The sequence below is a fragment of the Acromyrmex echinatior genome, chromosome 7, assembly GCF_024713525.1.
Source record: "Acromyrmex echinatior isolate Ae372 chromosome 7, ASM2471352v2, whole genome shotgun sequence".
NCBI classification, from domain to species: domain Eukaryota; kingdom Metazoa; phylum Arthropoda; class Insecta; order Hymenoptera; family Formicidae; genus Acromyrmex; species Acromyrmex echinatior.
Genome location: NC_141858.1, coordinates 14,485,716 through 14,502,414, shown reverse-complemented (window position 1 = coordinate 14,502,414; position 16,699 = coordinate 14,485,716). Strand labels below are relative to the sequence as shown.

The 16,699-nt window shown below is 29.1% G+C and overlaps 5 protein-coding genes across 11 annotated transcripts; 4 read left to right on the top strand and 1 right to left on the bottom strand.

Annotated features, from left to right (window-relative positions):
• The first annotated feature begins 54 nt into the window (after positions 1–54).
• LOC105153872 (uncharacterized) lies at positions 55–2,239 on the top strand. The gene is made up of 2 exons (XM_011068994.2): positions 55–214; positions 517–2,239. The coding sequence occupies exons 1-2, from the start codon at positions 142–144 to the stop codon at positions 1,836–1,838; spliced, it is 1,395 nt and encodes a 464-aa protein (XP_011067296.1). The 5' UTR covers positions 55–141; the 3' UTR covers positions 1,839–2,239.
• On the bottom strand, positions 2,126–3,360 carry Cbp20 (cap binding protein 20). The gene is made up of 3 exons (XM_011068985.2): positions 3,145–3,360; positions 2,563–2,883; positions 2,126–2,466 (listed from the first exon to the last, which is right to left on the bottom strand). Exons 1-3 carry the CDS (start codon positions 3,214–3,216, stop codon positions 2,362–2,364), a joined length of 498 nt encoding a protein of 165 aa, XP_011067287.1. The 5' UTR covers positions 3,217–3,360; the 3' UTR covers positions 2,126–2,361.
• Positions 3,361–3,494: 134 nt separating this feature from the next.
• On the top strand, positions 3,495–5,932 carry RpS30 (ribosomal protein S30). Of its 2 annotated transcripts, none has more exons than XM_011068976.2 (5): positions 3,495–3,653; positions 4,568–4,678; positions 5,187–5,319; positions 5,548–5,603; positions 5,734–5,932. In XM_011068976.2, exons 2-5 carry the CDS (start codon positions 4,604–4,606, stop codon positions 5,863–5,865), a joined length of 396 nt encoding a protein of 131 aa, XP_011067278.1. In that variant the 5' UTR covers positions 3,495–3,653; positions 4,568–4,603; the 3' UTR covers positions 5,866–5,932. The 2 variants fall into 2 exon arrangements, with proteins under 2 accessions (XP_011067278.1, XP_087264076.1); XM_087407950.1 differs by having other exon boundaries at positions 5,175–5,319.
• Positions 5,933–6,467: 535 nt separating this feature from the next.
• On the top strand, positions 6,468–9,397 carry Mic26-27 (MICOS complex subunit 26/27). 4 transcript variants are annotated; one of them, XM_087407945.1, is made up of 7 exons: positions 6,899–7,121; positions 7,153–7,211; positions 7,291–7,463; positions 7,672–7,808; positions 7,890–8,123; positions 8,486–8,655; positions 9,246–9,397. In XM_087407945.1, the coding sequence occupies exons 2-7, from the start codon at positions 7,209–7,211 to the stop codon at positions 9,285–9,287; spliced, it is 759 nt and encodes a 252-aa protein (XP_087264071.1). In that variant the 5' UTR covers positions 6,899–7,121; positions 7,153–7,208; the 3' UTR covers positions 9,288–9,397. The 4 variants fall into 4 exon arrangements, with proteins under 4 accessions (XP_011067269.1, XP_087264071.1, XP_011067260.2 ...); XM_011068958.2 differs by having other exon boundaries at positions 6,901–7,211; XM_011068967.2 differs by lacking the exon at positions 8,486–8,655 and having other exon boundaries at positions 6,468–7,211.
• An 837-nt stretch (positions 9,398–10,234) lies between these two features.
• On the top strand, positions 10,235–16,674 carry RSG7 (regulator of G-protein signaling 7). Of its 3 annotated transcripts, XM_011068937.2 has the most exons (13): positions 10,235–10,877; positions 12,172–12,403; positions 12,620–12,716; positions 12,955–13,005; positions 13,092–13,247; positions 13,390–13,613; positions 13,788–13,860; positions 13,936–14,014; positions 14,424–14,537; positions 14,625–14,750; positions 14,897–15,083; positions 15,366–15,458; positions 15,563–16,674. In XM_011068937.2, exons 2-13 carry the CDS (start codon positions 12,179–12,181, stop codon positions 15,626–15,628), a joined length of 1,491 nt encoding a protein of 496 aa, XP_011067239.1. In that variant the 5' UTR covers positions 10,235–10,877; positions 12,172–12,178; the 3' UTR covers positions 15,629–16,674. The 3 variants fall into 3 exon arrangements, with proteins under 3 accessions (XP_011067239.1, XP_011067230.1, XP_011067249.1); XM_011068928.2 differs by having other exon boundaries at positions 13,788–14,014; XM_011068947.2 differs by lacking the exons at positions 15,366–15,458; positions 15,563–16,674 and having other exon boundaries at positions 13,788–14,014; positions 14,868–15,057.
• Positions 16,675–16,699: the final 25 nt, after the last annotated feature.

The window sequence follows — 16,699 nt, the reverse complement described above, 5'->3', positions numbered from 1 at the left end:
TTTATCCAGCATCAATAATGTCGAATGTTTTAAAATGGTTCAAGATTCGACCAAATGAGGGCGTTTTCACTTTGATTCGCGCGTGTATCGGTTTATTGTCGACTTTGTTGTATATATTTGTCTGTATTCGAACAAAATGTTATGTTTATACGAAGCATTCAATTGAAATTATTAAAAAAATGGAACGGAATTTTTTTCGAGATACATAAAATATGTGAGTTTTAATAGATCAATATCGAGAGAATGTGTATTTACTATAGATTTACCTCATTCTTTTATCAATACTTATTTCTGTGTAATGTCACAATGAACTTTTTTAAACAGATTGATGACATTCTTTTTGAATTAAAATGTGGAGTTAAATAATGATTACTTTATTATTAAGTATGACTTGAAAACGAATTACTTTTATCTTTAATTTTATTACAAATATAGGATAAGCTCTTTAAACCGACATAAATAATTTGTTATAAAAAATTTACAATTTTTCAATGTTGGAAATACGAAAATTTACAGATCGATTTCTGCATGTATTTTCTCGCCTTATGAATGTCATGCCACCACTTGACTTAAACAAACTCAAGAAAAGACCATTAACAAAAGAAGTTTTGGAGCAACCCAAGAAAAAAATAGACAGATTCGATGGATTGTCAGAAGAGGAAGTCCAAAAGTATACATTACAAGATTATCTGGAGATGAATCTGGATTTAGTATTTGTCGGAATCAATCCAAGTTTAATGGCAGCACACCGTGGTAGATACTATGCAGGTCCTGGTAATCACTTTTATAAGCTACTGCATGAATCTGGTCTAACACCAAGATTTGTCAGTTTTGAAGAAGATTATAAACTCTTGCAATATAGTATTGGTTTGACAAATATCGTTGAACGTCCCACTAGATCTGCTGTAGATCTCAAACGAACAGAACTCAAAGAAGGTTCTAAAGTAGTAGAAGAAAAGTTGAAATTATATAAACCCAAAATTGCAGTATTCAATGGTAAATGTATCTATGAAGTATTTGCTCACATCACTACTAAGTCCAAATTTTATTTTGGATTACAACCAGAACGCATTGGTGATACTGCAATTTGGGTGACACCGTCAAGCAGCGCACGGTGTGCTAACTTCCCTAGAATGGTGGACAAATTGCACTTTTACACGGGATTAAAGAAATATCTACATTTTTTGAAAGGCGAAATTATCAATGTTGACTTAAAGGAATTTTGTTTTGAGGGACGCAAGCAGATTATACCCAGTACTTCCAAAATGTGGCGGCGCAAAAATGTCTCTACTTTTTTACATGGAGGTAGAGTTGTTAACAAAAATACTCTTTGTCTAGATACATCTGAGGAAGATATTGGTTCAATTCGTACAGTTGAATTTCTAGTAGAAAAATCTAATCAAAAGTATTGTAAAGATGAAAATATGTCTTTCAATAAGGAAGTATGCAATCAAAAAATTGAAAATCAAGAAACATTTGATGAAACCGTAGAGAAATCTGAAACAAGTATAAAAGAAACAGAAAATTTTATAAGTGATGTTAATGATGAAATAGCCAACCAGTCAGAAATTAGACAAATATCTGAAATTAATGGAAAGAAAAATTGCATTGTTATAACTAATAATATTTCAAACGAAAGTAATATAACTAATTCGGAAAATAATGAAAAATATGCATCTTCAAGAATTACTTGCAAAACTCTAGGAATTGAAAATAATTTGAAAAATTGCAATGGAAGTGATACAGATTTTCTAAGTTTAATCAAACAAAGGTTATCTCAGAAAAGTAGTAACGATGCTATTATATCCTCTACAAAATCTAATTCTAAAAAGAAATAAAACAATAAATATTAGTAATAACGATAGACTAGTATGCAATTTCAAATTTCAAAGATTTATATATATTTTTATATTTTAGTATAGCATGTACATATATCTTTTTTTAACTTAAAGTTTTGTTATCAAGATATTTATTATGTATAAAAATATAAAATATAATAAGTTCACAAATTCCACAATGAAAGGCATCTTCCTACATTTTTAAACATAAATTTATTATAAATGCTTATATAATAATTGCATAACAATTTAGTAGAAAGAATGTTTAAGTAGTAAGAAAAACAATATTTATTCTATACTAAATGAATTTTATTTTTCTTATTCACAAGATGTTACATCGATGAATGACAAAAAAAAATTGTGAATATATGTATAATTTAATAAAATTTATTTGAAATTTCCTTTGTTTGTGATGCAAAACATTTATTCAAAGTATCGAAATTTTCTAATTCACCAAATTATTCCTTACTTTTACTATTACTTAGAATAAGCTTAATATATAAACATATTTACACTTGGACTTTCACCGTCCAAATCCACCGTCAGAAAGCGATGTTACTTTCTGTTGTATTATTTTACCGTAACCACCTCGTCCACTATCAAAGTCTGAACGGTACTCGTCCCTCACCTAAAATATTAAAATATTAAACATTACATGTCATACCTATATATGTATATATCTTATGTTTAAATTAATCTTTCATAAGATATTAAAAATAATTACTTGTCCTCCTGTTTTTCCACGACCATATTGTCGGCCTTCGATAAAGCCCGCGTCCCAGTCAGTTCTGATGATTCGATCATCTAACCGAGTTCCGTTTATATACCTCATGCAACTTTCTGCATCGGCTCTATTGTAGTACTCAATAAAACAGAAGCCACATGGTGTCTTCTTATATTTATCAAGACCCATAATTATTCGTCTTATGTCTCCACATTTGGAGAATAATTCGTATATTTGCTCCTCCGTCGTATAAAAGGACAGATTCCCAACATATAAAGTACAGGAATTTCTTAGTAGCCTGTCCTGTTCAGCTCTTGTTCCCTATATAATGAAAAAGAATAAATCAGTTATTTATAAAGTATTAAAAAAAACTGTATTTATTAGATAAATATACAATTGAATGCAATTATACCATAATTAATTATTTCTAATTAAGTGCTTTTCAAATGTTGATTATGACAATTAGAATTAAAAATTTCAAATTATGTAAATGTAAGAGACAGAAATACATATAAGAAACATAAATAAATTGAAATATTATACACTAGATAATATTTGAGGTTAATTATTTAAAAAAAAAACCTTGAAATGTTGATCACGATAGGAGCTTAATTCAACTGATGGCGAGCTAGTTGTATTTAGTTTGACCGACATTTTCCGAGGCTATTTAGCTTAATTTTGCACTTATAAAAATCAATTTCTATCGCAATTCAAATCTGCGGAATCCACTGGAATCCACGGAGCTGAAGGAAAAATGAACATATTCAATGTGTAGTTGTGTACATATCCTTATGTGTACTACAAACGCTTATTTGAGCGCTGCTGAGCACCCATGATACCAATAGAAGATAAATAAATTACCAAATATGTTCAGAGACTTTATGTAACACCTTCTTCATTGAATTTTAGAACGCGCAAAAATCTTTGACCAATCGACTGTTCACTTTTGGAAAATATAAGATATAACGGTAGGTAATTGGATCTTTTAAGTGTGGCGTTCAGAAGCCAATACTGACTGTATTTATGAAAGCACGAAACGTTCTTTAATCTTTCCATCTTTGATTGGATTCTGTTGCGTCCGTGTTAGCAAGGTGAGTGTGATTTATATTTGATATATTGAGTGATTATGCGCAATACGATGATTAAAAATTATTAATTTTGCTTTATTAATACTTGTATATTAACGACTTATTATTAAATCTTTTGTGTTAGAACCTTTATAATCTGGAAAAGTCGTTCAGCATGTGCCTCTGAATTTTTAACCTAGAAAACACGTTTGCGTGTTGTGCAAAGTTTTAGCCATTTTTCATGATATCTGTCTTTCTTCAGCTAAATACTTGTTTTGTAATAGATGCGTACAAATTTTCATAGAAAATTTGTTTTATAATGAAATTAATCATCTATTAATTTAATATTCACTATATATATGTATACATATATATATATATATATATATATATATACATATATATATAAAATTGGCATCATAACACTCAATGTCTGTTTTTTATTCCTATGCTAGAATCCTGTACTAAAATCTTGTATCTTTTTTCTTGCTTTCGCCAAATATCAAAAATATGATCTGTTTTTTGTTCCTGCACTAGACTGTTCTAGAACTTTCTTTCTCGCTTCAAACATCTATCTCAAATATCTATCTCACTTTAAGTTCCAAAAATATACACTAGATAGCAAACCTTTTAAATTAAATGTTTATATGACGTACGACGTTTGCTACAAAGATTTTTTTTTATTAATGTTAGAAATAGAATACGTTATATTGAAATAATAGGTCTGTTTGCATTGCATGAAAGCTAAGTATTTTTACACTTAAAATGAGATAGATATATATTTGGTTTTGAAAAGAGAGAAAGCGAAGATGCCGAGTGCAAAAAGTGTGAGCAACACGAACAATCCTAGTTTTTATTTAATTGATATAAAAACTATATTCTATAGTTATAGTATATTAAAACTAATTTTTATTAATTATTTTTGAATTATATTGTAGAGCTTTTGGCATACAAGTACTGCATATACAAGCACCATGCAGCTGCAAATTCGTGGACAAGAAACAACTATCATTGTATGTCAAGATAATGAGAACATACAAGATATAAAGGTATTAGTTTTTTTAAATATTGGGTCATCTAAAAAGTATCCGCGGTTTTTTTGTCACTAGATGGTGTTGATAGTCAACACATCTAGTGACAAAAAACTGCGGATACTTTTTAGATGACCCAATAGTATTACTTTAGTACACAAAATTTAATATCTGAATTTGTCTTTGGGTATTAATGTCCAAGGATGCAGCATTAAAATGATAACCTAGCATTGTTTACTTTATAGTGCTAGAATGAGCATTAATGCAAAAATAATATGTAAATTTATATAAGAGAGAAAGTTATATTTTGCTTTCGCTTTTGAGAAGTTTACTACAATTTTTTTTTATAATTATATAATAAATATAATTATTGTAATTATTATTAAACTATATAAATTAATTTATGCAACAAGTTCTGCAGTTGGCTCTTTCAATAGCCTTGTCATTTTAAACAGTTTCAATTTATGATAAATATTAAAATAAAAAATATTTCGATTATATTACATACTAATAGTTTAATTTACAGGAAAGAATTGCGAGTTTGCAAGGCATTGAAAATGAATTTCATCTTCATTGCAATGGAAGCTTGCTATCAGATGAAACTTGTGTAAATGAACTTCAATCAGATGTACTCGAGTTGATTGTACCCTTACCGGGAGGTAAGCTAATTTCTAGAAAAGAAAATTCATTTAATAATGATTTGTAGTATATTTAAATTATATTTTAATGTTTTTAATGTAGACAGTCAAAATAGGCTCTATTGTATTATATAAATATATTTGAAAAACATATTTTAATTCTTAAAGAATATTGTATTTATTATAAAAGACAAAGCACAAAATTCAGATTGATAAATACTTATTATAAAATACTTTTTTTCTTTTCAGGAAAGGTTCACGGTTCTTTGGCACGTGCTGGTAAAGTAAAAGCTCAGACACCTAAGGTAAAGAGATACTTCTTGATTATTTAAATAAATTTATATTTCAGATTTATTACTTACGATGAAAAAAATATTAATGTATATGTGAAATATAATATATATTCATATATTAAATTAATATATGTTGTATTAGGTTGAAAAGCAAGAGAAGAGCAAAAAGAAAACTGGCCGAGCTAAGCGACGCATTCAATACAATCGTAGGTTTGTCAACGTCGTTCAAACCTTTGGCCGCCGACGTGGACCTAATGCCAACACAAATTCATAAATGTTATTACTATAATATATTTGTTACAATAAATTCGGATAAAATGCTATAACTAAAACATAACAAATGTGTATTTTATTAAAATTACCTATACTTTCTAGACTATACGTTTTGCAATGTGATCAATGAAATGCAGTCTGAATTCAGCATAATTCTGTTGAAAATGATTAGAAAAAAAAGAAACTCTGTTTTGATATATGGACACACCACAGAATCAAAAAGTTTAATTTTCAGAATATATGGAAGTACAAGACATGTAATCTTATGTTCTAAAACGATATGAATGATGCTATACACAAAATCCTGGAATTTACTATTGGGAACGTTTTTGGTAAAGATATAACTTGCAGAGAACCTGTCCATCGTTGCGACGAATATCAACCGGGTTCTTTGGTGGAACTGGGTAGAACCAGTATTAAAGTATAAAAAAAATATAATTCTTTTTCAAAAACTATTTTCTTATTTTAATGTAAAATTTTACAATCGTATATATATATATAGAGAATTTAAATTAAATTTTTTTATTTAGATATGACAGAGAAATTAAAGTATATTTTGTGAAATAGCATTTTCATAAACGTCAATTAATTATTAAGTAATATTTTGTGAGTGTAAACTTAGAAATTTAAAATTAATTTAAGTACATTATTGAAAAAAAAATCAACAAATTTCCATGAAATTTCCATGAAGTTTAATTAAAAAACAAGCTTCTTTTGTTTGCATAGATAATGTTTGCAGATGGTGGCAAATTTCTTTTATCTTATTTTTTCTATATTGCAACATTAAGCACATTTTCTTATAATTTTGATACTTTTTAAAATAGTTTTTATCTTTTTAAAGATTATATATGTTTTTCTAAGACTGAGATATTTGTATAAAGTAAGTACAAAATAATATTAATCACAGAAAAAATATAAATACTATCTAATGAAATTTCTAATTTTTAGAAAAATATGATAAAAAGATTTTATCTTATCCGAATTTTCTTTGAATTAATTATGACGACCGGAACAGTTCTAGATAACTTAGTTTTTATTTCTCACATTCCGCCATTCTCATGTAGATTGGTATGGTTAGTGCTGGTTTGTACAGAAAGGTTAGGTTAGGTTATGAGTTAGTGGCAATTAATAATACTATGCGGTATGATTGTGTCTTCTGTTAACAGTACATTGTTTGACAATTTTATAAAAGCTGAAAAGTTTTCATAATTTATTAATATATAACGTAATAATATATACGTATTAATATATACGTATATATAATATATACGTATTAATATATACGTATGAGCTGTAATATACAGATATAATTTATATAAGTTTTCACGAGAAATCGAACACACAATGGTAACTCTGTGATTATATAAATTTCCAAATCTATACGAAATATTAAGACTAAAACACTAAACACGTTTTATTTATCAAGTTTTTCAAGAAAATCTTGATGCCGTGCGGGTTATGCGCGATACCTGTAATAAAATCAACAAATATGTCGGAAGACAAAATGTCACTCTGTAATAAGGAGCCAATCAAGAAATTAATTCGACCATCCGAACTACCTATTTATTGCTTTGAAGATTATTCTAAACAGACCCCATGGTAAAGCACAAGTAATTCCAATTATAACTGTTATATCGTAGATTAAGATTTAACTCACAATTAAGAAATGTTCCAATCTTGTGATAAACTGTTACTAGAGAAGCAAGAGAAACGTTATTGAATATTCCTTATGAAAATTCGTATGAAAATTAATATTTCTATCAATTATTTTGATATGCAATGTTTATTATTAAATTTTCTATAACAGTACAGAATGTCGACCTTCAGCCCTGGAACAGAACATATCTAAAATTCGCAAGTCAGTTCAAGCAATTGTGTCTGAATATCAACATTATACTGATGTTATTTCAGATACTATCGACATCGGTTTTGAACATAGTAGTTGTAAGTGTTAATTAAGCATATATTTAAATATATTTTATATAATTATTCTACAACGCAATAACAAATTATTTTTTTTTGCAGCTCTTTTAGATTATCTACGTGAAGAAAGTAACACTATGCCACGAATGGGCGCCATCGCTATTGGTGGAATAGCTGGATTAGTGCTTGGACTTAGAGGACGCAAATTCAAACGAATAATGTATTCTAGCGCGGGTGCACTCTCTATTGCAGCTATCTGTTATCCTAAAAACACGAAAGAAGGATTCGATATGACTAAACATTACATGAACGTTGCCTACAATTTTGTTTATGGTGGTAATGTATATTCAACTATTTTTAGCAAATTATTTTTTTTATAAACACAAGAAATTTATATTAAAACGGATGGGAGTCATTTAACTATTAGGTGTTGGAATTAATTCGTAGCGTTTTACAAGTGATGGGAAGTACTTTCATTAATGTATTTTTTAATGCTCATGTGAAATAAATAACATTCTTTCATTAAAAACGCTACGAATTAATTCCAACACCTAATATATTGCAATTGATTACAAATCAAATACAACGTAGTCAAATGAGATGCTTTCTGTTAAGACTACCAGCTTTCAAAATTGAAGATATAATTGTCAACGATACAAAACATGGATATGTCGATATTTTACTATAAATAATTTCAGTCAAACCAGGTGACAATCGACAGCTGCAAATCACAATGCCAGAAATGCCGAAAATGCCAACATCTTTTTCGGAATTTGTAGATTCAACGATTGTCACAGGTTCAGCAGTGGCTACTGCTGTTGGTAGTTTTGCACAAAACGCATATGCCTCTTTAAGCAGTAACAAGGAGGTAGGATGCAACGAAGAAATTTCTCCACTGCATCACTTCTTCCTTACACCTGCTTCATTTCTATTGCTTAATCTCCATTTTTGAGAATGCTTTAAAAACGATGTGCTATATCAGTATATAATATACTGTTTATATAATACTTTTTCACAATTATTGAATAGTTAAATTAATCTCTTACAAAAATCAAGAAGGAAATAAGTACAAATAGTATATCATTATAAAAATAATGATATATTACGAAAACATATTGCTAACGTAATACAAAATACTGTCACTACCACCTTTTAAAAAATTACTATGTACTTAACTTATGCAAACATCGATCAAGATACGACAGAACCTGTTCACTACGTAACACTTCGTAACACTAAGGAAATCTCTGAACCCATAATTGAAACGTCATCTGTGTCTTTGGCAGATAAAAAAACAAATACTCGAAGAAACTGGTTTTGATAAAAGCAAACTTAGGTGTCTATGCTTTTCTCCTGTTTCATATTTCTTGATAATTTTTGCTTGTTTGTGTAATAATTTCATTTTAATCAACTTTACTTTATAACTATTATATTTATTTTTTGCCATTTATATTTCAGGAAAATCAATCGACAGCCAAATTAGACACTAAGCAAGATTAGGCGTTTTTCAACAATAATAGGACAACATAGCAAAGAATGTATAAAAGTTTTATTAACATTTTGGAAAAAATTATTAATTATTGAAATAATAAATAGTATCCTATAATGTATATGGAACATTTTATTCTATCTTATATTTGTGTAAGTAAAGTAGTATATAATGACACGCATCCCTCTTGATTGGAAATGAATAAAGCTTGCTTCATATATATACATTATATGCAAATATATATATACATTATATTTTTTATATCATTTTATATATATATATATATATATATATATATATACACATGTATATATAAAAAATAATATAAAAATTAATATGTATTGTGTGTGTGTGTGTGTGTATTGCAATATAGTGTTATATTATTGTTTTATATAATGTATATAAAACAATAAAATTCTTTCTAGAATTAAAGTTTGGAATTATAATTTGTTTTACCTTGTCTCTAATTAATTTCAATACTTTTGGCGAATTTCAAGACTTTTATTAAAAAATTTTTTTGAGAGAAAATACAAAATTTATTTCTTTATTATACAGGAATGATTAATTTATGTACATCATGTTAGTTATTAAAATTAATAGGCTTTCTACAATAAGCCATTATATCAGCTTTAAATCTGAAGACATAAGAAATTGATCAACCAAATGCGAGAAGAATGATCGACTATAATTGATCAATAATTCTTATGACTTAAGATTTAAAGATTATGTAATCGGCTTATTGTAGAAAGTCCATGCAAATACATGCAGATCTTTCCAAGTAGAAAAAATAGAGATATTTGTGCGGGATGTGATTCGGCGCGAGGCGCAGCCGCGTTTCATTTTATCGACTGGTTATTCCCGGCACCGCTCAACTACGGGATTTCGATCCTCCTCACCCTGGCACAAGACCAAAACGGCACTCGAAACCTGCGCACTTGCAGCCTCGGCATGAGGACAGTCAATCTAACGTGCGCCCTTAGGAAACACAAACCGCTGCGTAGATCATGAAAGGGGCGCGCGCACACCTTTACCCCCTACTATCTTGACCTGTTCTTTACACGGGTCAACACGCGAACCACCGTGAGAGGTACAATTATATCGTAAATACAATTGCTCTTTCTCTCGTCCTTCCATTTCTCTGTGTCATTATCCGGGATGTGCAAGTCGATGATTATTAGTTCGAGCTCCGAAGCGTATCGCTCCTCTACGAAGTAGTGCGAAGAGATATGAATTTGGAGAACGTTCGCTCAGATTCATTTCGGAGGATCCTCGATTGCAGATATGACGCTCGTTCGTTATTTCCCGAGGAGGGTGCTCCGTCAGCTCCGTGTTGTGTGACGCACTGTGACGCACAGTGAAAGGGTTGCTGGCGCAACGCCCGTACTACTGGTCGGATGCTGTAAACTCGATATACTTTCGTCAATCGTTATTTTTTTTCTGAGCAGAAAGATCGAAAATTTTTTTTTTAATATTACATGAATTTAGTGTTTATTAATGTATGAAGAGAGTTATAGGGACGATGCAGCGATAAATATTATACTAGGCAGTATGTGACTTTCGCGAAATTTAACAGATTGGTGGATCAAGGTGTTACAATTCAGGTAGGTTTTTAAACTAAATAAAAATATAAAATATAAAAAAAAGCATATATCGATCCCAGCTATTTTTTAATTAAGATTTATTATTGGATGTAATAAGATATTTTTTATTGATAATATCCTTATTTTTTATTAATAATCATGATTGATAATAAAAAACGTCAGTATTATTATATATTTATAATAAAACAGAGCATTCGTGATTTATTTTTCGTGTTTTTATCTCTTCGCGTTTCTATCCGACACACATTCGAGATTGACATATAGGAGACAATATCTTACCGATATCCTCTTCTCAATCACCCTCTCGAGTATCCGGCAATATAGCGAAGAGGACTTGTTATATATACCGTTAAATAGACCGTAGTGACATGCTGTCTCGTGTGCCAATCTTGAACATACAATAATATTTTTAATTCGAGAATATTTAATATTTTTATTCTATCGTTCTTTGATATTTCGTTGGGAAAATATCTATTAAAAATTGAAAGAGACTAGCTGTGGATGATATATAAAAAAAAATAGTCCGTCAGGTTTGCGGGATAAATTTTTTATCGTAATTAGATAATTGGCCACTGGGATCGATGCTGTGGAAACTTTACTCACGCGAGAAAAATTGCGCAAAAGAATATATTAAGATATATCGAGACTTTTCTCCAACACCGTTTGTATTCAATGATCAAGGATATTGTGCTAAATTTTATATATATATATATATATATATATATATATATTAGGTGTTGGAATTAATTCGTAGCGTTTTACAAGTGATGGGAAGTACTTTCATTAATGTATTTTTTAATGCTCATGTGAAATAAATAACATTCTTTCATTAAAAAACGCTACGAATTAATTCCAACACCTAATATATATAATATATATTAATCTAAAATGTTAGCGCTAAATTAAGCTTAAAATAAAAGACTTGGGAATTATTTTGAAATTTTCTTAGCTCGATTTCTTTCTTCGAAGTTATAGATTTACAATAGTTAGTCTATTTACTTCCATAGTGGAAAAATTTTGCTGAAATTCCGTACGTTTTGAAATACTTGTCAGTAAAATTTCAGCAATTTGTAGTTAAAAAATTCATTTTCATTAAAATTTCAGAAAAATTTCTGCATAAATTTCAGAGGAATTTCAGTAAAATTTCGCTGAAATGTTCCTAAACGTGAGATAACTTTAGCGAAATTTTTTTCACCGGGGATTTATATTTAAAGCAATGCTATTAACATGTTTATATTGTATCTACTATATTGTACAAAATCTCTATTGTACAAAAATGTTGTGTTTCGCGTAGAGTGGATATGGTAACTATGAACTCCGAAAAGTCGGCTTGCCGCCGAAAACCAATAGAGAAAAGTAGCAGTAGCAGTAGCAGCAAGAAGGCGACCGAGCATGTCGATGATGTAGATAAAAAGAATGAGGATGATCATACGAATGATTCCCCAGATTTATCTCCCAATACTCCTACGTACAACGTCACTGCCTCTTGCGCCGAAGACACCCCTAATTACCTCGTCTACAAAAAGGTATTATCATGGATGAAACCAAAGAATTTAATGTTAGTAAAAATCTAATAATAAGAAATGTCTGTTCACTTCAATGCAATTTAAATTATTCTCAAGTATTTCTTAAATAACTTGCCTTTTAAATCAAACGTTATATTATTGCTTATTATATATATATATATATATAGTTCCCAAGCATCATTAAATTACAAAAGAAATAACTGTACTCTCTTTTAGATGGAATCGATCGTGGAAAAGATGTTGGACGAATTTACCGGTGTGCCCGTGAAAACAGTCAAGACTTTCATGACGAAGACGCCGTCTGTTTTCACAGGTAAAAGTATAGAAACACTTGTGTTTTAAATATTTTATAACGTTATAGGTACAAATCTTTTATTGTCAATTTGAAAAGAAAAGCGAAGTATAACGAAAATAGAATTTTTTTAAGCTTTTTTTGAAAGGCATAAATTTTGACCAAGCATTATTATTTGTAATCGAAGATGACAAATCAAATAATTATGTATATAATATGTATGTATATACATATATATATATGTATGTATATATTTCAGGCACAGATCTTATAGCATGGATGATGAAGAGCATGGATATAGATGATCAAGGTATATGGTTTTAGTTTATATTAATTCTTAGATTTTATTCATGATTAATATAATCTGAAGCGTAATATATTGATACATTAATCCAGAGGCTCTTCACGTGGCTCATCTTATGGCATCTCATGGATATTTTTTTCCTATCGACGACCACTGCCTTACCGTAAAGAGCGACAACACATTCTACAGGTTTCAAACACCATATTTTTGGCCATCGAATTGTTGGGAACCCGAGAATACTGATTATGGTATAAAAGGATATTAATATTATCGTTAATGTAATTTCATCTGTCATTTATCCTAAATGACATGATTAACAATAATTAGAACATATTTAATAAATATACAAATTTTCACATCTATTAGTGCGTATTACATTAAATGTTACAGCTGTCTATTTATGCAAAAGGACGATGCAGAATAAAACGCGATTGGAATTGGCGGATTATGAGGCGGAAAATCTGGCTAGATTACAAAAGATGTTTTCGCGAAAATGGGAATTTATTTTTATGCAGGCAGAAGCACAAAGCAAAGTTGACAAGAAAAGGGACAAATTAGAAAGAAAAGTCCTGGATAGCCAAGAGAGAGCCTTCTGGGATGTACATCGACCAATGGTAATTTTTTTTTAAATAATAAGGTTAAAATAATAAAGGAAAGGATATTTACATGTTTTCTTATTGATAAAATATCGGGATGATAACTTTTGCGTTATAAATACGTATATATAATAAATGGGAGAAACATTTTTTATTAAAGAAATACATATCAAATCTCATATTACATTTCAGCCTGGATGTGTAAATACTACGGAGCTAGATATCAAGAAGGCTTGTCGCAGTTATAAAACTGTTATACAACCAAGTAAGCATTTGCAACTGGGTGTCGCAGGTGGTAGAATATCGCCGTCTGCAGAATTGAGTGCGACCTCATCGATAGAATTTTTGCAGAAGGAGATCGAGACTCTGAAAGACAGATTGGACAAGCCCGTCATCAAGGTCTCGAAAGTAGCAGAAGCGTATGTCAATAGAATTTGTTTATCTGTTTAGCAAAGTAAACCAAAGGATATATATATATATATATATATTAGGTGTTGGAATTAATTCGTAGCGTTTTACAAGTGATGGGAAGTACTTTCATTAATGTATTTTTTAATGCTCATGTGAAATAAATAACATTCTTTCATTAAAAAACGCTACGAATTAATTCCAACACCTAATATATCGTGCATTTGCATTAATATTTATTAAAATTAATCGAGATTTAACTCGAAGTTGTTTGTATAAAACAGCGAAAGTAAAAGTGTCTGTTCCACATTTTATCTTGCGTTCGATGATGTAATAATATTACATTTATTTAAACTTCGTTAAATACATATATTATATGCGTTTATAGTTTATAGGCTAATCAATATGCGATATTTTTAGTTTGATCGGGTACTTTGAACAATACATGGAATACGATCCCTTTTTCACCCAGCCTGAGCTCACAAATCCATGGATTTCCGATAGTCCGGAAATGTGGGAGCCAGAAAAATTAGCGTGAGTCACTATAAAAAAATAGTGTTTTGCAGTATTCGCGGCAAATATCATCTAATATTATGTGTATTTATATTTACGGATTTATAGGAAAGAAATATCTACGAGAAGAGTAAAGAGGTGGGCATTCAGTCTTCAAGAACTTCTACAAGATTCCGTTGGTAGAGAACAATTTATACGCTTTTTAGATAAAGAATTTAGCGGCGAAAATCTCAAGTACGTATATAATAATTGCCACGTAAGCTTGTTTTCTTTAGATAAATATTACTATTTTATTTATATACTTATGTATACTCTATCTACACACATAATACGATATTGAATTTGCATCAGGGAGACGAGATCATTTATGATATGTGCAGATTTTGGGAAACCGTTCAGGAATTGAAAACTTTACCGCAAAAAGACGTCCAGACGAAAGTCGAAGAGATATGGCGTGAATTTTTGGACACAGATGCAAGTTGTCCCATCAATGTCGATTCTCAATCCTACGAGATTACCAAAAAAAGTTTCGAAAAGCCGGACCGATGGTGCTTCGATGTTGCTGCGGTATAAATTTAATTTATTAATTATTTAGTTACGTATGTCATATAAAGAAACGAGGGAAAATTTAATCAATTTAAAAGAAATAAAATTATTAAATTTTTATTTATTTTTTCTAAGTTGAAAAAATTATTTGAAACAGATCATTCAAAATGAGTATTAAACAAAAATTTATAATATGATTTTTTTTGCTCGAATTGATTTATTAATCGAATTGATTGTTCAAAACAATTTTTTATTTTTATATATTATTAGCGCTCTCTAGTTTTTATTATTGTTATTTTCTAGGCGCATGTATACCATCTAATGAAAAGTGATAGTTACTCGAGATATTTACGCTCGGAAATGTATAAGGATTTTCTTAATGGATCTAAGAAAAAGGTAATTTCTTTTTTTTTATGAGATTTTTGTGACAATTTGAAATATATTATTATTATTCAAATCATATAATTAATAAAAATTATTTTGTTCTTTTAACGTTTCAGACCTCTGTAAAAGGTATTCGCTCTATCGTTTCCTTCACAGGACGAAGAGACACAACAACTTCGTAACCTGCCACTTTTTAGCACTTGTTATAATCTTACATCTCTTCTTGCCATTCCGCTTTTTTTTTGTTTCTGTCAAAAATTGCATAAAGCTGTCAACAAAATCAGTGCTGTCACAAAATTTTAAAAATGATTTTTTCTATTTAATTTTATCTTAGTACCAACACACCTATAATTAAATATTTGATATCGATAATTATATACGATAATTAAGATTGCTTAAAATCTTATCAAAGAATCGCGTAGGCTTTTCAAATCCAATTGTAACAAAAGATTAATCACAAATCAATTTTTGCTTTTGTCTAATATTTCACATTTATTATTTATACATTTATTATTTATACATTTGTTATGATCTTATATTATCATAAATTTGAAATTAAGCATTTAAAATTGAATATTTTTTTATTATTTTTATTTAACGAACAGTCTAAACATTTAATTGTAAGAACTCAAAATTGTAGAAGAAGAAAATGCGCTAAGAATTTTTACAAATTTTTAACACTCAAATCTCAATCAAAATCAATTATTTCAAGTTTTTGAATTTAATAGTGAAAATATATTGGAGATATATTTTCGTCATATATCCATATAGATGCACGTTTATTTTATTAGGAAACACATTTAATATTGCGGTATACTTTCGGATAAGTAGAAACAATGCGTGTAAATAAAGCATTTTCTTAATCCGCGCAATGCATTAGATACATTAAATTAATTATAATAGCGAATTGAGAAATTAGGGGAATGTTAGAATAATACAAATTGTATGACATAAATTAATAATTGTACAAGTGATACAATCGAAGACTATATATCTTCAACAAATGAAGCAAGAGAATTGAGCAAATGACACGCACAGATATGTACAGAAATATATTTTGCATATAGCTTTAATCTCAACATTGCCCAAATTTTAAAGATTACAAAAGACGTTATTCAATGTATCCTTCTTTTTTGTTATATTCGCATTCGATATACACAAAACTTGTCAGAAAAATCGCAAGACTAAGTTAAAATATTAAAATTACAATAAAAGTAAATAAAAAGAGTATTTATTTCATTCAAAATATTTCT